At 55.2% G+C, this 24,425-nt stretch overlaps 7 protein-coding genes across 7 annotated transcripts; 5 read left to right on the top strand and 2 right to left on the bottom strand.

The window, feature by feature from the left end:
* Positions 1–5,671: 5,671 nt before the first annotated feature.
* On the top strand, positions 5,672–7,719 carry CGCS363_v002700 (putative 6-phosphofructo-2-kinase; the record flags this gene model as incomplete). The annotated part of the gene is made up of 4 exons (XM_036634549.1): positions 5,672–5,805; positions 5,918–6,593; positions 6,648–6,809; positions 6,862–7,719. The coding sequence occupies 4 exons, from the start codon at positions 5,672–5,674 to the stop codon at positions 7,717–7,719; spliced, it is 1,830 nt and encodes a 609-aa protein (XP_036499761.1).
* Positions 7,720–10,267: 2,548 nt separating this feature from the next.
* NIC96 (Nucleoporin NIC96) lies at positions 10,268–13,711 on the top strand (the record flags this gene model as incomplete). The annotated part of the gene is made up of 2 exons (XM_036634548.1): positions 10,268–13,336; positions 13,391–13,711. 2 exons carry the CDS (start codon positions 10,268–10,270, stop codon positions 13,709–13,711), a joined length of 3,390 nt encoding a protein of 1,129 aa, XP_036499497.1.
* Positions 13,712–14,127: 416 nt separating this feature from the next.
* CGCS363_v002698 (uncharacterized protein) lies at positions 14,128–18,435 on the bottom strand (the record flags this gene model as incomplete). The annotated part of the gene is made up of 2 exons (XM_036634547.1): positions 14,128–18,116; positions 18,165–18,435. 2 exons carry the CDS (start codon positions 18,433–18,435, stop codon positions 14,128–14,130), a joined length of 4,260 nt encoding a protein of 1,419 aa, XP_036499498.1.
* An 821-nt stretch (positions 18,436–19,256) lies between these two features.
* On the top strand, positions 19,257–20,480 carry CGCS363_v002697 (4-hydroxybenzoate polyprenyltransferase; the record flags this gene model as incomplete). Its single annotated transcript, XM_036634546.1, has 2 exons — positions 19,257–19,299; positions 19,492–20,480. The coding sequence occupies 2 exons, from the start codon at positions 19,257–19,259 to the stop codon at positions 20,478–20,480; spliced, it is 1,032 nt and encodes a 343-aa protein (XP_036499491.1).
* A 267-nt stretch (positions 20,481–20,747) lies between these two features.
* Positions 20,748–21,299, bottom strand: crp-28 (40S ribosomal protein S23; the record flags this gene model as incomplete). The annotated part of the gene is made up of 2 exons (XM_036634545.1): positions 20,748–20,926; positions 21,053–21,299. 2 exons carry the CDS (start codon positions 21,297–21,299, stop codon positions 20,748–20,750), a joined length of 426 nt encoding a protein of 141 aa, XP_036499492.1.
* Positions 21,300–22,029: 730 nt separating this feature from the next.
* CGCS363_v002695 (uncharacterized protein) lies at positions 22,030–22,692 on the top strand (the record flags this gene model as incomplete). The annotated part of the gene is made up of 1 exon (XM_036634544.1): positions 22,030–22,692. The coding sequence occupies one exon, from the start codon at positions 22,030–22,032 to the stop codon at positions 22,690–22,692; it is 663 nt and encodes a 220-aa protein (XP_036499489.1).
* Positions 22,693–23,700: 1,008 nt separating this feature from the next.
* On the top strand, positions 23,701–24,064 carry CGCS363_v002694 (Uncharacterized protein; the record flags this gene model as incomplete). Its single annotated transcript, XM_036634543.1, has 2 exons — positions 23,701–23,894; positions 23,965–24,064. 2 exons carry the CDS (start codon positions 23,701–23,703, stop codon positions 24,062–24,064), a joined length of 294 nt encoding a protein of 97 aa, XP_036499490.1.
* Between the last annotated feature and the right edge of the window lie 361 nt (positions 24,065–24,425).

Genomic DNA, 24,425 nt, shown 5'->3' with positions numbered 1-24,425 from the left:
CCCATCGCCTTAAGTTAAGGTAGCCCTCAATCTCCGATGACGGCACGCCATGCGGCGAAATTGCACATGTTCCCCCCCCGCCGTCATCGACCGCATCTCATTGCTAATTCACGCTTGTCTTCGACACGCACCAGTCTGCACCGACTATCGGCAACTTCCCCTCGCGAATTCCCCAGGAGACTCGACGGGGGAGCGAAGCCGTCGCATCTGCAGATCCAGCAGGCGCTCCTATTCGTAGATTCTTGGAGAATCCAGCCACTCTGATTGGTCCCCTGTCCAAGAGCAGATCGTGGGATTTTCAGCAAGCGACGGCACGGCCTGCCGTGGACCCCTCATGATGAACGCGGAGTCAGCGGCAGAAAGGGAATAGCCTGCTTGCACTCAACAACGCCTGCAGCTGCTCGATTTGAGGACGAGGAGGGGCAGCAAACCGCGCGGCGGCACCCGTCAGCATGGCAGGAAAAAAGTGCTAATGAGGCCCGCGCCGCCGGCGCCTGAAGCAATTAATCAATCAAACGAATCTTTGCTCCCCACAATCTGATATTGAGGAGTTTGGAAGGGAAGCTCCGATGTCTTTTCTGCAGTCTGCATCCTGCAGTGTAACAGCGCCACAGCCTTCGCAACGAGCCTGGAGTGGGGGTTCTGCGCCAAATTTCTCCCCTTCGTCATCCACGCCCAGACCTTGTTCTGAACGGAAGCATGAAGGAAGACATGGAGACAGCCTGGCAGCTTTACGACTTGAGAGGTGATTGGCTCTGCCAATGACATGGTGCAACCAGGCAGTGAAAAATGGTGGTGTTGGACGCAAGCCTCGCTCGTCTCGAGGCCGATGACATGGCGTTCCCATACTTTGGCGGGACATGCGGATTGATATCCTGCCGTTTCTGCATGCTGTGCAAGCGGGCTCGGCACGGTGTTTCGTTGTGGTTGAGGGCGGCCATGCGCTAGGGAAGTCCTTTTCTGACATCACCGCCCAGACCGAGGGAGAAGGATTGGCAATCTCGCAGTGACGAGACGTCAAACAGAAGGCTGGCGTTCATCGATCGACAGTTGACAATTGACAATGACAGACAGCTTCCTGGAGTCTCCAGAACTCCAACCCCACATCAAGTCGAGAACGGCCAGGGATTCGATGAGGGGTTCGCGCCCGCGGTTCACCGAGACGCAGCGGAGCCATGCTCTGGAGCGGATCTCCGGGGCGTGGAGGTTTCTCATGCCAGCCTCCGGACTTCGGGGTGGTTCCGAGGTCAGCCCAAGCGCTAGCTGAGTTGTCGCAACGCCAACAGAATATGTAATGGAATATCATCGACACGCGACCGCAGCGACCGCAGGAGGTGGTGTGTCAAACTATGCTGTGTATCCCATCCTCCTTGTGTGTGCGACTTTGTTGAGAGGGCTGTCGGAGACATGTTGCAGCACCGCAGAAAGCCAGATGACAGGACCAGGTGTTGATCAAGCATTAGTTTTCTCGCCAACCAGAGCTGACCAAGTCAGATAACCGTCAAAGTATGCGAAGGGGAGGGAGGGCGGCACAGCGTAGCCGGTAGCCGTAGCCTAAGGTAAGGATAAGCTTTGGGGTGGGCTCGAAGGCGTGTTGACGAGGCTCAACGTGAGTGGTCTCTTCTTTCTTCTTGGCTGATGGCTGGAATGCTTGAGAAGTTGAGATGGTTCATAGAATTAGCCATCGGTGCCGGCACCAGTTGATTCAGGAGGCAGACTTGGCGGGCTGGTACATGAAGACCTGAGTCGTGAAACATTTGAGTGGGAAGGGAAGTGGGAAGCGCAGCAGAGACAAGATGGATCTACGGGGTATCTCCGACATGCCCGGTGAGCAAGGCAAGGCCACCTCACCCAGCACCGAGAGATGATGGGCGAGAAGTGAGCATTGAACGCCTCGATAAGCCAAGACGGCACTTCAGTTCGTTCTGCAGCTATTTCCAGGTTTGTAGGCCGGTGTGGCAGGAGCATGTACCTGGGGAAACACAACACAGACGCGAGGGATGGACACGACGGGACCCGGGCAAGGCACCGCACAGCACAGAGCCTGACCCAGGCAGACGGGGAGAGGCAGAGGATGGGGCCGGCCGTCAAAGATGATGTTTGGGCTTATTTTGGACGACGGGAAGGAGAGAGAGGAGGGTGATTGTTGAGGTTTCCGTCGGGCATGGTGCACGGAGGATGGGTGGCTTCACTGGCTGACATCCATGACATGGCCAGACGGTGGACGTTAGGACTGTGGACAAGGCGAGGAGGGCTTGGACATAGACATGGACATGGGGGGAGGAGGGCGTGGATGAACTGGCTCCAGGCATTGGCCAAGACCCCCAGAGATGGACAAAACACCCAACAGCAACGACTATCAGGGCCAAATGCGGTAGAATAAGGTACGCAGTATAAAAAAGTAAATGTTATTGATTTTACAGCGGCCCTTCTATTTGGGTCGTTTGTTAAGCATCAGCATCAGATCGACCCAGCCTGAGGCAGGGCCTGACAGGTATTGGGGGCCGGAATTACACCCATAATTACCATTTACCGTGCCAGCGGCTCACTGAAGGGGATGGATGAGATGAGATGCCCAGCTCGACGGTGTTACAGCTTCACTTCAGCTCGGCCGTACCCAGACGATCTCATCTCTGAGTCACATCTTGCTGCATGGCGTCTACGTAGTCGCGGAAGATGGACCTTGGCATCCGCTGGACAACCACCTGCCGGCCAGTGATTGTGGGAAAATCATAGAATAAGGTATATCGCCCAGCAACAGCAGTACACACACGTACGTGCCTCCCATAGCAAACACGTGAAATGACCTCAGGAAAGGTGGAAAGTGGAATGCTGGCAATCAGCCAGAGGCTTTGCGTATGAATTGTCTGGGCCGCGAACGGGATTGGGGGAGCGATCGCTGGGAGCTTCCAGGTGCCCCTGCTGGCGGAGTGTTGAACCTCACCTCACCTCCGGGGCAGAGTGAGTCCACTTTGACATTGCAGTCGCTCAACGCGCGAAAGAAGGGCAGGCAGCATGTGCGAGCAGGGGCACAGGCACTCGTGGATATTCTGCCGCCGTCCACGTCGCCCAGCCCAGCCCAGCGCAGTGCTCATCCCGTCCGCCTTGCTGCGCTTTGCCTTGCCTTGGCAGAGAGTCTGAGAGGACATGTTCGTACACCGCATTCTTGACTATTGGAATTGTTTGGCACTGGTTCGCTGGGATTGGCATGATTAGACATGGCATATCTACGCCCTCTCAAACGGACCGTCGGACGGATAGGTTTGACAGGAAAAAGGGTGGCTTGCCGAAGGCGCCCAGACGCCGCGTTTGACAGGGAAAGCCCACCACTGTCAGTCCAAAACCACAACTTAAGGCTTTATTCCGAGCGAGGGAGGGACTAGAAAATCAAAATACAATAAAATAGCCAAAATAAAATAAAAATCAAACGAGTCGAGGCAAAACCCCCGACACCCCCATCGCGTCTGGCTCCCACGGCACGCAGTCCAGCAATCCCAGGGCTCTGGTGCCATTCGAGGCGCTGGACAAGGGTTTTTTCTTTCTGATAGCGGGGGTGTGCCTGAATGTCCTGGACAAGGGCAGTGAGAGAGAAGCCCAGTGGAAAGAAAGGGCTTGGTGGGCTTGCTGCTCGCTCGCGCATCGGCGACCGGCCACCGAGCATGCAGCAGCGCGGGCTCCTGTGCCCCATCTTGGGGGAGACGCTGGAAGGGCGAATCCCCACTGAGGGAACGCCTCTAGAAGGCCGCCGCGCCGTCGCCGCAGCATGGCCGTGGGCGTGGGCGTGGGCGAGGTGGTTGCGTCTGCTTGCGCCGATTCGACCGTTGGCCGCAGGGCGGTGGTGGATGGGGGGCGACATACCTTAGGTACCGTACCTAGGCGTGAGGGGACTGGAGGAGAGGGGGAGGGGAGGGGTGCGGTTTTTTGGCAGTGTGCCCGAGTTTCTCTGGCAATTTCCAGTGCATGGTGAAAAGGTCCCAGGTCCTGGATCGGTGCCAAGCGTGTCCATTGCTCCAGAGCCCTTGGAGATGCTACGACACGACGAGTTTAGTGGTTATTTCCAGCTCGAGGTCACCTAGGTTCGGTTCGGATCTGGCCTTGACACGCCTTACTCCCCGACGGCCTCGCACCTCCCGTCCTGGTACCTTCAGAGTCAGTCAGAGGCAGAGTCAAGACCTCAGGCAGAGCAGGCAGAGAGAAATGGAACGGGAGAGACGGAAGAGCAGGATGTGTATCCGTGTGGTGCATGGTGAGGATGAGGGTGAGAGCGAGTGAGAGTCACCTCATTCATCGGCCATTCTCATCTTCACCCCCATCAGAACCCATCAAAAATCTGGTGTTTGGTGTCGACGGATACCTACCTGCGCCAGGCTGGAGCCCAGCCCTGAGCCCCAAGTCAAGTCAAGTCGACCCTGACTTCGTACGCCCATCCCATCTCATCCCATCCCGTCCCATCCACCAAAGAGTCCCTGCCTACCTTAAGTTGGAGATATTTATCGGTCCTTTCCACCACCTCGGAGCTCCATCGCTCTGGCCCTCCCCCTCCCCTCTTCTTTTTCCTTCTATACTTTAACCAGACTCAAGCCCGTCGCATTGCATTGCAATCTTTTTCGTCTCCCATCCTTCCGTCTGTCTGTCTACCGACCTACCTACGACAGCTTTGCCGAATACACATCAACAGCAGGTCGGGCACCTCTCTACCTTACTCCGGATATCAGCAACATCGATATCAACATCGACTTGCATCACCTCTCCAAGAACGACGGTGACCTCCAAACGACCAGCCAGCCTGTCCGTCATACCGATTTCGTACAGAATACCCTCGCCTCCAGTGACCGCGCCCGGCTGCTGCAGTCCACTTACACGCGCTTCCTTCCCTGTCCGGCCTCTCAACAAACCCTTTTTTTCCCTCGTCGCCCGGACCCCTGTGCGCGCTAAGGTACGAGCTAGGCCATCCTCGACGCCACATTTCATCACCCACGTCGGACAGCTCGACCAGCTTCCCCATCCCTGCACCTCCATTGGGTGCAGCCCTTGGGACATTGGAACCGAACGACATTTCCCTGAACAAAGCGGCCAACGCTCTAAACGGGGCAGGCCCAGTCTCACTCCGCTACCTTCCTCCAGTACCTACCTACCTACCTACCTACCTACCTACCTACCTACCTACCTACCTACCTTGGGACACTACCTACCTGGTAGCCACCAGTCCAGTAGCAGCTGCTGCCAGCAGTGGCACCCTGTGACTCCTTCCACCTTTTAGACCCAGTCGCCGACTCTTCCACACCCTAAATCCGTCCCCATGCCTTCCGCAGTCTTTCCATACAGTCCAGGTTCGTAGATTCCTTGAACTTTCATGCTTCCTGCCCAAAAGGTTCAACCCCAAAAACTTTCCTCCCACTCGACCTTTCGGAGAAATCGCTCTTGTCCAGAATATAATCGTTAACATTTCTTGTTTCCCTTGGAAAAAGACCTTGGTCTCATACAGGCCAAGCAATCTGCTCTGGCGAAACTGGCAATGAGCTCCAACACCAGGGATTCCCGCGCGCCTTCGTCATCGCCCCCAATCCATTCGAATACCAGGTCGCCCACGATCGCGGTTACCAACGGCGAACTGCCACCACCGCCCGTTTCCCATCCTCACCTCCACGATGCGCTGCTGCCTCCCCCCGCCATGGCGCATGCTCTTAGATCCATGAACGACCTCAGCGGGCCCATTGCCCTGCGCGACCGATCTCTCATTGCCTCCTCCGACACCCCTCCAGCCATGCGAAGCGTCGTCTCAACCGCCCCAAACTCGCCTAGAATGTATGTGTACAACCATATTTCTCTGTGCTGCGTCAAGAAAGCTGCTCGTAGAATTGGCGCCTTCATATAGCTTGGTATTGCATAGGTTGACTAACTTTTGCTCCTTGAACAGCCCGCCTGTAAGACAAAATTCTGGAGGAACCACCCCACGACTTCGCCCGCACCCAGCCACACTGAATGTACCCGGCATGACCGTGTCGAGAGCTTCGCCCGATGGAAAGATCAGCGACAGAGATGTTGCTGCGAAGCTCGTTATTATCATGGTCGGGCTGCCTGCGAGAGGAAAATCATACATCACCAAAAAGGTGCAAAGATATCTTTCATGGCAGCAGTACGACTCGCGCATCTTCAATGTTGGAAACAGAAGACGTGTGGCTGCTGGCGTTTCCTCGCCGATGAAGTCGCCGTTGAAGTCGCCATGGCCCCCCTCGCCACTCAAGTTTGATCCTCCGACACAAGCTGCCTCGATCCTGTTGAACGGCTTCCCTGCGCAGGGCAACAAGGAGCCCACTGAGCTGAACCTCAACACACCCGACGCCGACACTATGGATCAGTCTGCCAGATTCTTCGAGCCGACCAACGAGACAGCATCCAAGATCCGCGAGCAGGTTGCCTTGGATACTTTGGACGAGCTGCTGGACTATCTCCTTCATCAGGGAGGCTCTGTGGGCATCCTCGATGCGACCAACAGCACAATTCACCGCCGACAGCTCTTGGTCGACCGGATTAAGGAGAGGGAGCCCAAGCTGGGTATTCTCTTCATCGAGAGTATCTGCCACGACCAGAACGTGAGTAGAGACGCGCATTCTTCCCCTTGTTTGAGTCGTCTAACAGTAATGCAGCTCTTAGAGGCAAACATGCGCCTGAAGCTTTCGGGTCCCGATTACAAGGACAAGGATCCTCACCAGTCCCTCGCGGATTTTAAGAAGCGCGTTGCGGCTTATGAGAGTGCCTACGTACCCATCGGGGACTATGAGGAGAAGCATGACATGCAATACATTCAGGTATGTGCGCACCCATCTACAACATCGCGTCAATCACTAACACCGACTGCAGATGATTGATGTCGGTCGTAAGCTCGTCCAATACAGACTGCGCGGGTTTCTGAGCGGCGGTATCAGCTCATACCTGACAACTTTCAACCTGGCGCCGCGGCAGATATGGCTCACCCGGCACGGACAAAGCGTCGACAACCGCCTCGGAAAGCTCGGCGGAGATTCGGATTTAACTCCCGATGGAGAGCGATATGGCAAGGCCCTCCATGACTTCATTACACAGAAGCGCAAGGAGTGGCTCATTGAGCAGAAGGACAAAATCGCTCAATCGTCGTTTCCGCCGAAGGCTGGTGACCATACTCCGCCGTACCCTGAGCTCAACCGCGAGCTGGAGGAGAAGAACTTTTGTGTGTGGACATCAATGTTGAAGCGTAGCGTCCAGACAGCGGAGCATTTTGATGCTGATGACGACTACGACGTAAAGAACTGGGCGATGTTGAACGAGCTCAACGCAGGCCTGTTTGAGGGCATGACGTATGAAGAGATTGCCAGGAGATTCCCTGGCGAGTACAAGAAGCGCGCTGAGGACAAGCTTCACTACACTTATCCGGGTGTTGGAGGTGAGGGATACCTCCAAGTCATCGCCCGCCTTCGCGACATGGTGCGCGAAATCGAGCGCATCGAGGACCACGTCCTTATTATCGGCCACCGCTCGGTCTGCCGAGTTCTCATGGCCTACTTCATGGATCTTACCCGCAACGAGATTGCGGACTTGGATGTTCCCTTGGGTATGCTGTACTCGATTGAGCCCAAGCCTTACGGATACGATTTCCACGCATACCGCTACAGCGCGGACAAGTCGACATTCTCCGAAATTCCCAACTACCGCCCGCAGCGCACCGTCGACCGCGCTGCCTGAGCTCAGAGAACAGGGCACTCTGAACTGTATTATATTACGACGACACTTGTACAACAATAATGGGTAATGTTTCGCTTGGGCGTTTGTGGAGTTCGAGGTCAACTCAACTACGACTATGATGTTTTTTTTGCTTGGGAGTGTGGGATAGAAACGGTTCCTGCAGATGATTGTTTTTTCAGCACATGGACTTCTCGACATTGTTAGTGGAAGGGTCGAAGCATTTGCAAGGCGTTTGGGAATCGAAGAAGACCGTCTCACAGCACAGAGGTCAAAAAAAGATACCCATATGACGCACATCGATACAAGGAAGCCTCGCGGCTCCTTCTTGCTACCATTTGCAATAGCTTTGTCAGAAACAAACATTCATACACAGAACACAACACACTAGAGCCTGAATCGGCCTTTAGCTAGCAACGTAGATTAAAAGAAGTCTATCATATCTGATAATCTAGCCAGGTGCAGCAGCTGCCAGATGTGAAAGACGTCGTCGGAAGATGCATGTAACAAGGCACGACTGGCCTGACTAACAGGTATCACTTGCAACGTTGGACTCGGCGCTGACAGGTGATGACAGACTGAGGGGCTCCGCTCTGGTGCACTAGCGGCGCAGACATGGCAGGTCGCTTCGGTTCCCGTTCCGTGGGTTAGGGGGTGGCGTGATTGGCAGGACCGACATTGTGGTTTTGACATGTCGGGTGGTTTGTTACACTCGACGTGGGATGTTTGTACGGGCCGAGGAACCAGATGCTTGTTTGGCCGTGGATCTGTGAGGTCGTGTTCAGTCATCTGCATGGCAGAGGCGCCGAGAGATGAGGCTCTGTAGTCGGGCCGGCGGATCAGGAGACGGAGGTTTTGGTTCAGCGATAAATACTGCGAGATTTAGTATGGTATGGATCTCTGGGTGAGGCTCTGCGGGAGTTGGATGGAAATATCCCAGGTCAAGGGGTGTGTGGGTGCATGGATAGGCTGTTCGAGGTCGGACCGGGCGGTCACGAGATTTATGAGTTGGATTGAGGCTGGCGGGAATGATGTTTCCCAACGGCGGCCTATCTTGAGCGGTTTTGACGGGGGAGAGGGTAGATCCAGGGGCGGCGGGGTTGGATCGTGTGGTGTGATAATTGCGGCGGCTCCTTTTCGGTGTGAATTTCAGGGGATCGGGTCGAGGTGTACAGGACGGCTCGTCTCCGAAGGGCGAAGGAAGGCCGAGATACTTCGGAGATCCAAAGTTCAGTTCATTTTGGGCTTATCTTCCTCGGTAGATGCATTGTGATAATCATGATCAGGTTTAGGGGAGGCTGGCTCGGTGATTGAGATCTCGACTGCTCTGTTCGGGGGTCAGAACAGAGTCGAGAATTAGCGGATCGCTTGCGGGCCTCGTCTTCAAATTCCATGTACCCCCATTTTCGGCATGGCTCGTGAAGAAGATGAAGTAGCCGTTTGGGGGAATAGTTGGATAGTGTCTAGCTGTTTAGAATCAGAATGGGCCATCATCACCGTCGGGATGTGAGTCTTTCAGCGGTGAGGCAGACTACGCACAGTGGTCACCAGAGTGATCTTCAAAGCTTGATGGCATCTCCTGGGTATTCTGCATCTGGATGATTATAGACTACGTAGTATCCAGGCGATATAGTGTCCAGAGCCTTTCGTTTCTGAGTGCTTCTCAGGGGTGGTCCTGAATCGTTTGGTGCTACTATGGAGGACATTTCCTCCAGCTTGTCGAAGCCTCGAAGCGAGAGGCAGGTGACGTTGCAGTCAAAGACAATCTTCATATTTCATAAACAGAACAAATTGTTTGAGGTAAGAATCTGAGCTACAGAATAGTTCATACAGACTACCGTCTATGGATATAAAATTATTTCTGTAGTACAGGAATAGACAATGATGCGGACCGACGAAGACATACTAGGAAGAATTTGTTCTTTGTGATAGGTGAAGATACCATAGAATATCGCGATGGAATATCAAACCACGTTGTCCGTGGAAAGTAACTATCCTAATATCTGTGGACGTTGATTAAGTTGTACTTGGTCTTGATAGGAAGCCAGCTAACAAATTGGCAACTTGTGCTAGTAAGTATTTTAAGTTATTGTAGCGACTAAAAAAAGCCTGGAAACATAGACACTTGGAGTTATTATAAATTCCTGCACAATGATATGGTAAATGAATATCGAACGGGAATCTTCTCGCCCAGATGGAGTATTTACAATGTGAATGGCACACAAAGCCAGCGTTGTAAGTCAACATCTCACCGACGCTGCTTCTCGGTGAGTGTCCCAGGTGGGTCTGCAAGCATCAAGTAGCGTCTACCTTCATTCGTCGTTTGCAATGCCAGGGGCGCTTGTACTCGGAACCTAGAATGGTGTCCGTTGCCTGGTCGCTCCCCACCAATCAGTGGAGCTGTTGCTGAGAGCTCTCCCAAACCTCAAAATTTCCATCCCCAAACGCGCCTGATCATCATCGGATCGCGTCCACCATCTTCACTACTGCCATTCCCACGCCCATCGCAGCGCTCAATCCGAATTCGACTTGACGCGCTCACGATATCACCATGTCGCTCTTCGGCAACAAGCCCTTGGGTGGCGGCATCCTGGGCGGCTCGACCAGCACTCCCCAGCAGGGAGCGACGACCGGCGGAGGTCTCTTTGGACAAGCGACACCCGGTGCCCAGCCCGCGAGCACGACGCCTGCATCCGGTGGGCTCTTTGGCAACTTGAATCAGAACAAGCCTCAGACCAGCGGTGGACTCTTCGGCGCCTCGACGACACAGCAACCGGCGCAGCAGCAGTCTTCTCTGTTCGGCCAGCCTGCGCAACAACAACAAGGACAACAGCAACAAACGGGCGGCCTCAGCTTGGGCGGCTTGGGAGGTCTCGGGGCATCGACAGCGCAGAAACCGTCCCTCTTCGGTGGCGGCCTCGCCGGCAACCAGAATCAAACGCAGGCCGGCACGACACTCGGCCAGACTACTACCAATCCCCTTGCCAGCTCTCTCTTCCCCCAGCAGGGACAGCAACAGCAACAACAGCAGAACCAGAACACGAACAACCAATCGCAAGCCCAGCAGGGCCAGACCTCTGGCGCATACTTCGACAGCCTTTTTGCAAAGAGCAAGAGGCAGGGAGATGGCGAGAGCGGCGTCGAGGACCTCCCCAGTTTGCAGCTCGGCCTGGGTGACCTGCGCCAGCGCCTGAAGAAGCTGGGAACCAAGGCCCAGGAGCGCCCTTCCGATGGCAGAGCACACTACCTCCTCGCCGCGTCTGGTGTCGACCCCGGAACGGCTGCCAGGGACCTCGGATCCCTCGACCTTCAGACCGGCCGTGTTGAGAGACCGACTGGCTACTCGCCCGCCGAGATCGACGTCGAGACCTACCTCGCGAACCTCCAAACGAAGACTACGATGAGCATGATTGCTGACGGCCTCGAGAGATCCGTTCGCGATTTTGATAACTTTCTGGAGGACAACGTGACGATGGAGTGGGAGAACCAGCGCAAGCGTATCTACGAACACTTTGGAATCAAGCCTCGCGAGGAGGCATCATTCGGAGGCGCGGCGTCCATGAGGGAATCAACTGGCGGTTTTGGTCGCTCACGCCGCACCAAGAGTCAGGCGGCTGGCGCTCGCTCCGGTAGAGCCAGTGTCCTGGGCAAGTCCAGCATGCACCGTTCTGTCATTGGCAACGCCAGCAAGATCGGCACGCATCAGCCCGAGTTCTCCGATGTTGACCGCTCTACCGATAACGGCGGATCTCTGACCGGCCACATCAACACTGACGACAGGTCTCTGCGCGAGAAACAGAGCAAGCTTTCCGAAAAGGTTCGCAGCCTCAACTCGGCTCGCCTTATCAACCACCCTTACCCTATTCTTTCAGAGCTCGCAGACGTTGAGCACCGCTCTCTCGACCCGTACGCCCCGCACATTGTCGAGGCATACCATGCCGTTAGAGAGATTGTCGGTGAGGATCCTGAAGCCGAGACCACCATCAATGGTGCCACGGCCAAGGAGAGACAATTTGCCAAGATGTACTTGGACGAGTCCCCCAACTCTTCCAACTCGATAGCCATGCGGAAGCGGCTACTCGAGGGTGCCAACAAATTTCTGGAGAAGCAGTTCTTGCAGGAAGTTGAAGGTCTTATTTCAAAACATCCCCACGAGGCCAACCTGGGCGGTCGTCCCGATATCGTTAGCAAGATTAGAGCGTATATCCGCCTGCGATCAGCTAGAAAGGATCTGGTGCCTGACAACACGGAACTTCAGCAAGTCGGGGGAGAATACGTCTGGGCCATCGTCTTCTACCTGTTGCGGTCTGGTAACGTTAGCGAGGCGGCCAAGTACGTTAATGATAACGGCAACCAATTCCGCAGCATCGACCGGACATTCCAGAGTTACCTCAACGGCTACGCATCCAACGAAGACCGTAGACTTAAGAGGACGCTGCAGGACAGGTGCAACGCCGAGTACACTCAAAGAGTTCGCAATGCCCCCGACAACTCCATCGATCCCTTCCGTATGGCCTGTTACAAGATCATTGGTCGTTGCGATTTGAACAACCGCAGCCTTGACGGACTCAACACCGACATCAATGACTGGATCTGGCTTCAGTTCAACCTTGCCAGAGAAGGCGACCGCTCAGTCGAGGTTGCCAGTGAGGCATACGGTCTCTCCGAATTGCAGTCGAGTATCAAGGAGATTGGTGCTAAGCATTTTCCCAAGTCCTCGTCTGAAGACAACAGCGGCAGCTTTGGCATGTTCTTCTACTTGCAGGTTCTCTCCGGCATGTTCGAGGAGGCCATTGCCTACCTCTACCCCTTTTCGTACGTTGATGCGGTCCACTTCGCCATCGCCCTGGAATACTACGGTCTGCTCCGTCCTTCCGATCCATTCAGCGCTTCGAACGACCTGCGCAGCCTGAACGTCAAGGATCTGGTCCAAATCAACTTTGGCAGAATGATTGGATACTACACCAGGGACTTCCGTGCTGCCGACGTCGTTTCGGCCGTGGACTACCTGACCCTCATCTGCCTCAACATGGACCTGGCAGGCGAGGCCGGCCGCCGCCACGCCAACCTCTGCTGGGAGGCCCTCCGCGAGCTCGTCCTCGAGACAAGAGAGTTTAGCAAGCTCATTGGCGACATTCGTCCCGACGGCCAGCGGATTCGCGGCATCATCGAGGAGCGTGGCCCGCTAATTGGTCTGACGGAGGAGAACGATTTCATCAACACAGTCACCGTACAGGCTGCCAGCTTCGCAGACGAGAACGGCCGTACCACCGACTCCGTCCTCTTGTATCACTTGGCTGGCGAGTACGACACCGTCGTATCCATCGTCAGCCGCGCCTTGAGCGAGGCCATCTCTCTCGAGATTGGCGAGGACCCCATGCGCCTGATGCCCGTCAAGCCCCGTGCCGCTGGCCAGGAGGCCGCGGCCGGCAGCAGCCTCAGCCTGGCGTCCATCGACGACCCCGTCGAGCTTGCGCGCACCATGATGTCCATGTACGAGCGCGATGCCATGTTCCATCGCAAGATCCAGGACCAGAACAAGGTTGCCTGCCGCGTCCTGTTGGAAATGAGCACCATCAAGTCTCTTGTCGAAGCCGGCCAGTGGGCTCAGTGTCTCGACGTAAGTAACAACCTCCTCTCCTCGCGAAACCCCCAGACTAACATCTGCTGCTAGAAAATCCGCTCCCTGGAGATCCTCCCCCTGGACGCCAGCGGCGACCCAAGCATCATCCGCGCCTACGCCTCAAAATTCTCGGGCCTGTCCCAGCCCGTCTCCATCAACGTCCCCAACCTGCTCATGTGGACCATCATCTGCTGCACCCGCCAGCGCGACCAGCTGACCGGCGGCCAGTTCAGCGGCAACGAGGGTACCCGCCGCATGATGGTCGAGCAGATGAGGCAGATGACGCTCGACCTGACCACCTACACCAGCCAGCTGCGCTACCGCTTCCCACCCCACCTGCATGAGGCTCTTGCCAGGGCCTCGGCGGAGTAGAATGGCGGTTCATCGCAGCATGTATTTTGACGCGTTCTTGGTTTTTTGTACATTTAGCATGGGTAAAATTGAGCAGACGACGAGATCTGCTTGCAGGGAGGAGAAAAGAGAAATGAAGATGAAACCGCTCGCGGTGGCGTGATTTCGCTTTTGAGTAATACAGCAACCAGATGAGGCTGATAGATGATACCTTTACGACGAACACTGTCCCAAGTTTATGATGGCATCACTGCGAACCTGCAGAAGGTTGTTGTAGTGACTAAAAGGCACAATGTTGATTGCCTGCTTCTTTACTAAATTTCAATCGTTGTGGGTATGATACGATACAAACTGCCAAAACCTTGAGCCCAAACGCCCATTCTGATCCCGCATCTAATGGAAAGAAAATCAAGCCCAATGCTGTTTGATTGGACAGCTCAGCCACTGCGTCCACGTCCACGGGGACGCCCACGGGGCCGGCCGCGACCACGACCCCTACCACCTCCCCTGCCCGTCAAAGAACCTCGCGAATAGCCAGGAGAACCAATACCGCTCTCGGATTCAGACGACGAAGAAATTTCGCTCTCCGACTCCGAGTCTGACCCGCCAAGCTTGACAACTGTTGGCCCATTGGAAGGTCTGCCTCGTCGCGGCCGTGGAGGACTCGGGCTCGCACCTGGAATACCGGAGTCGGAAGAAGATGCGGAAGACGGCGAGCCTCCGGGAGCGGCGAAGTCTCCGTCATTCTCGTCGTCTTTTTGCCAGCGTCTGCCCGTCGTGTTTGGAGGGGGCGGCGTCATATCGGGAGTCGAATCTCTTCTCGCTCTGCCTGGCGGGGGAGGCGTCATATCGGGACTTGACTCCTTGGACGCATCTCTAGCTGAGTTGCCCGGCGGCGGCGGCGTCATGTCTGGAGTTGGCTCTTTTGACATGTCTCTGGCTGGCACAGCGACTTCTTGAGGCTCAGACGGACCCTCGGATGGAACATGCGCACTCTCTGTCGTTCGATTCGGCATCGACTGATTGCTCTGCTCACCAGCTGGTCTCTCTGATGGGGCCGGTGTAGCGGAAGGTGTGCCCTTGGCGCTATCTCTGCGAGAGGTGATCCTAAACTTCTTGCCGCGAGCTCTGACGCGGGCCGCCATGGACATCATCTGACTTGCGCCAGCCGGAGGAGGTGGAGGAGACTTATCGCCGTCATCCTCCACGGCAACCGGGGCAGTGGTCTTGTTCTTGGGTGGCCGGCCACGCCGTTTCTTAACTGGCTGCGCGCTCGCACCTTCGATGGATTTCGTGACAGATTGCTGAGTGTCCTCGCCAGCCAACTCACGCTCCAACTCGGCCTCCAGTTCAGCTTCGGTGACGTTGTGCCCTCCAGGCTCATCATCGTCGTCCTCGGCGTATATGCTGTTTCGGGGGTTGAATGAGCTAGCTCCATCAATGGTGACGACACCACTAAGCCTTGATCTTCGAGATGCGCGCTCCTCCCGTCTCTTGGCTGCCACGTCTGACGCAGATTGCTTCGGTACAGCAGCCGCTCTCGTGGCCGAGGCCGGAGTTGAGCTTGCATCCCTTGGCGGCCTCCCACGTCTCTTAGGGACCTTCGGCGTTTCGGTAGCAGCCGCGGCAGCAGCATCGGTCCCCTTCTGTATGAGGGCGCGAATGGCATCGGACGCAAGATCCAGAGGATCAGTGCTACTGTCGCCAGGTTGCGGCTCATCATTTTCGACCAGAGGCTTGGCTTTGTAAGCAGGAACCATGTCCTCCGGGTCGTCAATGACGGGCTCCTCAACTTCGGCGTAAGACACCTTAGGTCTTGCATGTCGTAGTTCTGGAACGTTCGCAGGGAAGGACGGAGGCCAAGGCGTGGCCCATCCACCCTTCCAGCGCTGTGGGCCCTCTACTTCCTGTTGCGCCTCTCTCTCCAGCTGAGCCGACGGATCGTCGTCGACGGCCAAGCCGTCTTCACCTGCCTCGCCGGACTCACCGCTGGCGACTGCGGGAGCGGCATCAGGAGCGGCGGATCCGAACAACGCAGGGTCCATGGCAGATTCGTCTGTTACGTTGTCCTTCTTCGGCTTCTTTCTGTGGTGACTGCGTGGCGCATTGAAGTCCGGATCAAGATCGTTCTCGTGCTTCGCTTTCCTCTTGGCAGCTTTAAGGGTCTTCTTGAGGAATTCAGCCTCCTCATCGAAGACCATAGCGTCGGCTGAAGGCATTTGAAACGGATCAAACAAAATCTGATCAGGCCCGGATGGCTCGTAATAACCCATTCCAAGCATGCGTTGACCGCCCATTCCCATGGGGTCTGGGTAAGCCGACTGGTCCCAGTTGCCATTCATGCCCATGTCGGCGAACGGTACGGGCTGTTCATGTTGCTGAGAAATGTCGACATCGCCGTTAAAGCCATTTTCGCCATTAAGTTGCTGCATATCGTGTCCGTCGAGGATATGGCTCTGATCTCCATAACCATTCGCACCGTTCGATGCCGAATTGGCGCCGTTCGCAATATCCTCGGCTGCAGCAGCTGCCGGCTCCTGGGCTTTGGCAGTGTCGGCTTGTTCTCGTAATTGCTTCATGCGCTTGCTGTTCGTACTTCGGCCCTCTTCGCCTGACGCCTTCAGCCAGTTCAAGTTATGCACGCGGAAATCGACAAGCGCTTCAACGCTTCGGTCGTCAGCGATTGGTCGTGTGTCATGGCCGAGGAGAGTGTTCTTTGGCGTGTACGGCTTGGTCGTCCCGGCACGACGGCACGCGCCGCAGTTGCAAATGCCCAAGCATCTTGGGCAGAGCCAATTCTCGTTCTCTTGCACCGTTTGGGGCATCATGTCGAAGGCGCGGTAGAGAACTCCGTAACAGAATCCTTCCTTGCACTCTGGATTGGAGCACATCTGGACCTTGTAGGCATAATCCTTGTGACAACAGACGTGGCAACGGCGAAGATCTCCCTGCTTCTTCTTTCGCTTATACTTCTTCTTCTTCGGCTTTCCATTGTCATCGAGATCCGGCTCATCTTCGGACTCGGACAGGCGCTTCTCCTCCTCGATCTTGGAAATGTCCTTGAATGGTCGTCGACGCAAGCCCTCCTGGCAAATCTGGGCGAGCGCTTTCTTGCCGCGTCGGCTACGGGCGATCTCGAGAGGTTGCGGAGACAGCTCCATGTCAACGAAGCCATCATTTTTGATGACCATTGAGCGCCAGAGCTCGTAGTTCTCAGTGAGCTCTGACCATTTCCACTGCTCACACCACTGCAGCTTGGAGACGCAGAGGCAAGATCGTCCCATGGCGTAGCATTCCATGCAAACATCGTATGCATCCTCATCGCCATTAACAAGAGTTCGCACGCAATGCTTGCAGGTTAAAAATCTGTTGAAAATATTTGATCTGCAATATGAGCAGGTGACGCATGAATCATACTCGACGAACTCGATGTTGTTTTCCTTGGTTGCAAACATCTCGTCGACAAGTATCTCGGTGAAAAGAGAGAACAGATGTCGGAAATCCTTGGCTAGCTGCTTGAACCGTGAAGATGAGCGGAAGAGTTCAGAGCCTAGTCCAAGGATACCCATCTCGCTGTTATCTTCCGCCTGCAACATCTGCGCATAATACTTCTTTAGGGTGTAGTAGATTATCGCCTTGTTCTTGTACTGCTCATCACGGCAGACTAGACGAGCCTTGGGAAGAGCTTCGTGGAGTGCCATATCCAGCGTCTCAACTGTCGTCCGGTTCCAGGCGACTTTCATGGTACGTGTACCTCTGTTCCAGACTTGATGAGGTGCCAGGGGTGGGATAAGGATGAAGTCACCAGGCTTCTGCTCAACGATGTAGACTGGGAAGGTCGCCTTCTTCCAGGCGTTGATCTGTGCGAAGTGCTTCTCAATCTCAATGTCGTGTCCCAGCATGGAGAGAAAGTATTCGCGGACAACTTCTCGATCCTTGGTTTCCGTCATGAACCAAATGGAGCTGCCTGGCTTCTCTCCGTTTTCACTTCCTGACGCCTCCACCATGATGTTCTGTCCCAAACTTGCGCACATCTCGCGATGCGCGGGGGTGTATGTTCCCTCGTGGCCGATGTAGCACATAAGGTTCTGAGCCCGCATTTCTTCCGGCAGGCTTGACATCAGATCTCCGGCAGAAGCGATCGTCTTCTCGCCCAAGCCACGGAAGACATCGCTGACCCGATTATCCGACCCTCCCTTCTCTGTGATGTTTTCGTTCATGTAAAAAAGGTTCGGGGGAATCACCTTTTGAAGGTGCTCGTGCCACTCAGGTGGGCAGTCGATATCTTTGAGGTAAAGTCGCTGGCGTCGCTCGTCGCGGAAGTTGTTCGGCGTCCACTGATTCGTGAGCTGCTTCATCGCTCTCAGATAGTGCCCCATGGTCATCGGAATCTCGCTTTGGCTGCCAATATCACGGACATTTTCCTCTGCAAACACGTTAGCACTCGATGTCGTACGGAGGCGTGTAGACTGACGTTTCTTGTCGTAGGTCTTCTCAAGCCATTCGCCGCCAAAAAGCCATTTCGGGAGAACATCGTTCCATTTTTCAATGACCAAAGGTTTTCCACCCTGTATGACCTGAAGTTGCACCAACTTCTCAAACTCTTGGGGACCCAGGCCTTGGATCTGTGCCGTCGAGATCCGAAGTACCCATTCAAAGTTAGGCGTCTTGTCCACAAGACTATGAAGATCCAGGTCCGGCGAGATCGGATCGAACTTCGCCTGGGGATGCAGAGCGGTCGGCATCTTGACGATCGAGGACTACCGCGCCAGGTGGGGTATCTTCCGAGACGCGTCTTTCAAGAAGTCATTCGGGCTGCACGGGGTGCAAAATGCCCTCGATGAAGTCGTAGGCAATGAGTGAGTTAAATTTTCTTTCGGCGCGTCAAGAAGCTATGGTGCACGTCGTGAGTGATGGCAGGCGCAAGTGACACCAGGCAATCGTAATGGGAAGCGCCCAGGCGTGTCGCGAGAAAACGGAAAGTGGCGTTGGACAAGGCTATCCAAACTTACCTAGGTAGATGGATGGGAGGAAACTCAAATGCGCGCCCAATCAAAAGGTAGGCGGGAGCACGGACCACAAACGAGCTCTTTGAAGGGTCTTCGATTGGGAGCTTCCAAAATTCGGTTTCTTCGGTGGAAAAAGTGAGAAGGTAGGTGGAACGCGAGACTTGTTTCCGGTATTCGGTGAGTTGTATTCATTTCTATGCGTTTCTTCTCTGGATTTGATTATTTTCGTACGTCATGAGAGTGCAAGTGGCATTTCGTCCGGTGATTGACGTTGTTACATTCAAACGTGTAAGCGTAACCGTCTCCCATGAGCAAGGCTCATGAGAAACTGCTCGGCCTTTGACTCGACATATGCGCCGTCCAGCTTGTCCATGATTGATGTACGGATATATATATATATATATGTGCATCAATCCTTTTAATGTAACGCAGACCCCCATTTCGTTGTGGCGTTGCAATGCAGCCATCAGTCTTGTTTTCGTGATGTCCGATAGGAGTCGACGAGTCACATTACCCCCTTGCCAAAACTTAATACTGACGTTTTCCAGTCCATAAAGATGAGGCAAGTCAGCATTCTGAGCGGCTCCTTACGGACGGTATGTAAGCCCTCACTACGGACATCGGCACTCTTGCCCATAAGGTGCTCGTCGCGGCTTGGACTTCAAGCGCATAAAAAGCCTACTACGAGCCTCATCGTCCGGAGCTCAGTCCGCCAACAGCAGACGGCGCTTCACACATCTACGAAGTGTCTCACGGCCGCGGTGACGCAAGATGCTGCTGCTGCTGTAACAGGCCCTGCTGAGCCTGTCTACACACCGCCCACGACTGGGCTCCTTTCCTACCTGCCTGTATCATGGGTCCCTTACGCCGAGCTTGTCCGAATCGACAAGCCTGTAGGAACGTACTATCTCTTCTTTCCATGCGTCTTCTCGACACTCATGGCGGCGCCGATGGCCATGGCAACTCCCGGCACAGTGATTGGAACCTCTCTCCTCTTCGCCTCAGGCGCTCTTATCATGCGTGGCGCAGGCTGTACTATCAACGATCTTTGGGACCGCAACCTTGATCCCCACGTCACGAGAACCAAGTTTCGACCCATTGCGCGGGGCGCCGTCACTCCTTTTCAAGGACTTGTCTTCACTGGTGCTCAGCTTCTGGCCGGGCTGGGAGTCTTGGTACAGTTTCCAACTGCCTGCCTGTTCTACGGCATTCCAAGCCTGCTCTTTGTCGCCTCATACCCTCTCGCCAAGCGCGTCACGTACTATCCCCAGGCCGTCCTCGGACTGACGTTCTCCTGGGGAGCAATGATGGGGTTCCCTGCCCTCGGTATCGACCTGCTCTCTAACAGCGCAGCATTGACAGCTGCTGCTTGTCTTTACTCTTCAAATGTTGCCTGGACGGTGCTGTACGACATGATTTACGCCCACCAAGATATCAAGGATGATGCCAAGGCGGGAATCAAGAGTATCGCACTGAAACATGACGCTGAGACGAAGCAGGTTCTGACCGGCCTGGCGGCAGTCCAGATCGGTCTTTTGGGCATGGCGGGCTTCGCTGCTGGTGCCGGACCTCTCTTCTACATCGGAAGCTGTGGAGGTGCTGCACTGACACTTGGGATCATGATCAAGCGCGTCAACCTCAAGAGCGTCAAGGACTGTTGGTGGTGGTTCTGCAATGGCTGCTGGCTCACAGGCGGCGCCATTAGCATCGGTCTCTTCGCCGACTACATTGTACGGTACATTCAAGGCGAAAAGGTGGAGGAGCAGGAGATCGTAGCGTAGTAACGTGTACCAACATTGCCTGTATTCGTAGCACATAGAAATCGGAATACCCTTTTCATCACGCCCGCAGCCCCATTTTTGTGTCTTGCGTAGATGATGCAATGCCTCATGTCCGTTTTGGTGACTTTCATGATGTTTTATTTCATCGACCAAAGTCTACCCCGCAGTAGTAGTCAGGACCATCCATAACCGTGTGATGCCAATGCAAGCGTAAACTCCGAGTGCCGAATTTTCTTCCACTGCCTCCCAAATTGTCGTGCCGAACGCTTAAGATCTGGGCTTCTCCTTCTTCTCCTTCCACAGGGCGAGCAGACCGACACCAGAGACCTTGACGACCTTGAAACGAACACCGGGAATATCACCCTTGGCCTTGCCCTTGCGACCGAAACCAGCCAGGAGGACCTCGTCGTTCTCGTCAACGAAGTTCAAGCAACCGTCGTTGGGGACTGTTAAAGAATTGAATGTCAGCAATTTGACCTCTCTACCACATGGTCTTCTCGTTGTGCGAAGATTTTGTCCACATCATCTTTTCCTCCCATCGCATCCAATAATAACGGGGTGGGGTATCGTACCGAAAGCAGTGACCTTCTTGCCGTTCTTGATCAACTGAACACGAACGCACTTTCGGATAGCGGAGTTGGGCTGCTTGGCCTCGACACCGACCTTCTCGAGGACGATGCCCTTGGCGTGGGAGGAACCACCGAAGGGAGAGGACTTGAAGGCGGTACCCAGAGCACGCTTCTTGTATCCAAGATCGGCCCACTTCTGGTCCTTGCGGTTAAGGCGCAGCTTGCGCGCGGCGTTGAGTCCACGAGGCATGGTTGCTTCAAGATCAAATCGTCAGTTCAGAAGTTCTGTACAAGAAGTTTATAAAAATGGCGTGGGTTCGGGAAGTTCGTCGTCGTCGGTTGATTGGGATTCGTCGGCAACGGATGCGAAGGGTTTGGGTATGATGGCGAACGTACCGATTTGTTTGGGGGTATCGCGAGTCTTGACTTGGTGGTGACAGTATGGGCCTGCGTACGTCGAAAAAGTTGACCTGACCCAACTGAGCTGGCCCAAGGGAATTTTCGTAGGGTTTGGTGGCCCTAGAGTCAGTCGACGGGCGCAAAAAGTTGCAGTCACGTGAAGATGGTCTGAGCTTCGAGCGAGTCGAGTGGCTGGTGCTGGCTGAACAAGCCACTTCTTTGGTCCAATCATGCATCGGCCAGGTCATCTCAATCGACGAACCCCACGTCTCTGCAGGCTTGACTAGGGTGCCCCCAGGTCCGTAACTTACCCGTCTCTCAACCAATCCGATCAGATGCCGTCAGGTTCAAGAGATGCTGTCTCAGGCGCGAAGTCCAGGGCGTGGAATGTTCACGACGACACGCAAAATGTAGGCATGTCTCAATCGGCCAAAAGCAAAGGAAAGCAGCGGGATCCCCCGCCATCCCTCTTCCTCCATCCCTCCCCAGCTGCCTCTCATGCATCGCTCCCAGGCATCCTCGCGCCAGGTGCGCCGGTACCAACTACATCTACAGGCGTCCCACCGTTACCGCCCCAAGTCATGAGCCTGCAACGCAACGGATCTCTTCACACTGGCTCAGTGGTCACGCCGTCCGTCGCCAGGCCGGCTGGTCGTAATCTCAAAACGGCAGACAGTGCTCGCAGTACCGACAGGACAGACGCCTTGTGGGCTGAGATGCAGGCAACATTGGAGGAGGTCGAGCTGTCTGCATCCGGCGGAACTCATGTTTTTGGACCGGACCACGACCGCAAGCTGGAGGAGCTGCGAGCCGCTCAGATTGCCCTGGCCCAAGCCTGGGCGCGCAGCGAGGCTGACGAGGCAATTGAGACGGGACAGCGATCCAACGCGTCCGCAGCGGGGGAAGAAGTTCGCAACTTGAAGAGTGCCGTTCTCGGAGAGACAGGCATGGGGTCGGATGGCGGTGACGGACCGCGAAGTACGGGGACCGGTAGCGCTCGACCGGGAAGCAGTGGGGGAACGGAGCGTCTCGGAGCGAAGCTTGAGCAAGAGACGGAGGTGGACATTCTGCTTGCTCGGAAGAGACGGGAGGCCAACGACCGCTACTTCCAGCGAGTCAACCAGGGCGTGTTGGATGTCGTGGCCAAGCTTGAGGATGTTGCCGTTGCCATGCGGGCTGTTGAGCAGGAGACTAAGGACATCTGGGCCGAGAACGACAGCACGACTGGTAGTGCAAAGGGGTAGATGCCTCCATGGGTTTTGCAAGCGATCTGGTGCTCCCAGTAACACAGTATCTTGCATACGGATTGCACCAACAACTTGTTTTGGGGGGTAACTTGAACGGCTTGGAGTTTATCAAAGGACACGAATCGGCGTTGAGGAGTCAAGTGCACACTACTTGGAGAGCCAGCAGGGCAGTTGTACTGGTAATGAATCGCAATCGTTTGCGTCCCTATGCTCAGCCAGCGGCTAAATCCACAGCACATGAATATGCGCCCAACGTGATGGATGGAGGTAGCAGAAATTGCAAACCTCGAACGAAACCGTCTACACGTGACTCAAGCGGAAGTGTTGGAACTGCCAAGAGGTGGTTCGCAGTGTTTGGGGGCAGATGGTCATGCAATCTGGCACCCTGGCCCCCCCATTCCCCTCCCCCTAGAGCACGGTGTGGACGGGTTGTCCCATCACTGCCGGCTCCACCCACTCTCAGTGCAGTGTGATGGGCACGTCCAGAACCAATGACGCCGCGCCCACTGCACCTCTCAGGGCAGGTGGTACCTGTGGGAGAACGAGGTTGGCTGCTAGTGGCCTACTGCAGCGATGAAGTGTCTTTCCTCATCAAGCAGCTCGGCCAGTAACAAACAGAATTCCGCCACCGGACCGTACTGTCCAAGCAGGAGACATTGCTGTCCTTCCTCCCTACCTGTACCCAGGAACTGCACTGTCGAACTTGTTTCTTGCATCCACCCTTACACTACTCGCCTCGCTCCATCTCCGTCTCCGTCCCCAGCAAACAACCATTTAACACCCGCGAATCCCCCACCCAGCTGCCAGCAGACCCTTGGTGGCTTCATTTACCGCATAATACGAAGAGCCCTCGCCATTTCCGCCAGTTCGTGCAACCCCTCGAAATCGGTCGATACAAAGTCGCTCTGACTGCACTGCCCGAACTACCCGCCCACTCTTTAACTTTAAAGCGCTCAACACCAAACACCTTTTGACCCCGACGACCGTCGACCTCTACCCGCCACGATGAGATTCTCCGCCTTCCTGACCGCCGTCCTCACCGTCGCCTCCGGCGTCGTCGCCGTCGACCAGATGAAGTCCGTCATCATCTGGACCGACAAGAAGTCCGTCACCCAGGACATGATCGATCGTGCCAAGGCCGCCATTGTTGAGGCTCAGGGACAAATCACCCACACCTACAACATGCTCGATAACTTCAGGTAAGACTCATTGGAGACCTCAGGGCGCGGTCTGCTGTGACCCGCGTTCCATGCTGATTCTCCTTCGCAGGGGTTTTGCTGCGATTGCGCCAGCCAAGGCCCTCGACGACATCAAGGCTTTTGGCGGCGATGACATGAACGTCGACGAGGACCAGATTGTCAGCGGCTAAGCTCAACGTGTCGCCTCATCAAACTCAAGATGCCAACACCGATGACACGACTTGCGATACGATTATTGTGTGAAAGATTCGACCAGTAAAAAGGACTTTGACTATGGCTGGACTAGGTCACGAGGGCAAATGATATCCGCCCCCTTCCCGGCGGCTGCGACAGGGACAAGCAAGGAGGCACTTTTTTATCCCCCATTTTCGTCATAGACGGGTTTTTGCTACGGAGTCAGGAGTTTCCCGCCCTTTATAAAGCGTCTCCGGACGCCATTAGTATCAAATAGGGCCAGGAGACGGGTTCAGACCGCCAGTAGCTGAATCTTACCCAATGCCCCAAACCAAAAAATCAATACTAAGCATACGC

Source organism: Colletotrichum siamense (genome assembly GCF_013390195.1).
Source record: "Colletotrichum siamense strain Cg363 chromosome Unknown KSG_Cg363_contig02, whole genome shotgun sequence".
Taxonomy (NCBI): Eukaryota; Fungi; Ascomycota; class Sordariomycetes; order Glomerellales; family Glomerellaceae; genus Colletotrichum; species Colletotrichum siamense.
Note: the sequence above shows the minus strand (reverse complement) of the source record. Positions and strands in the feature narration are given on the sequence as shown.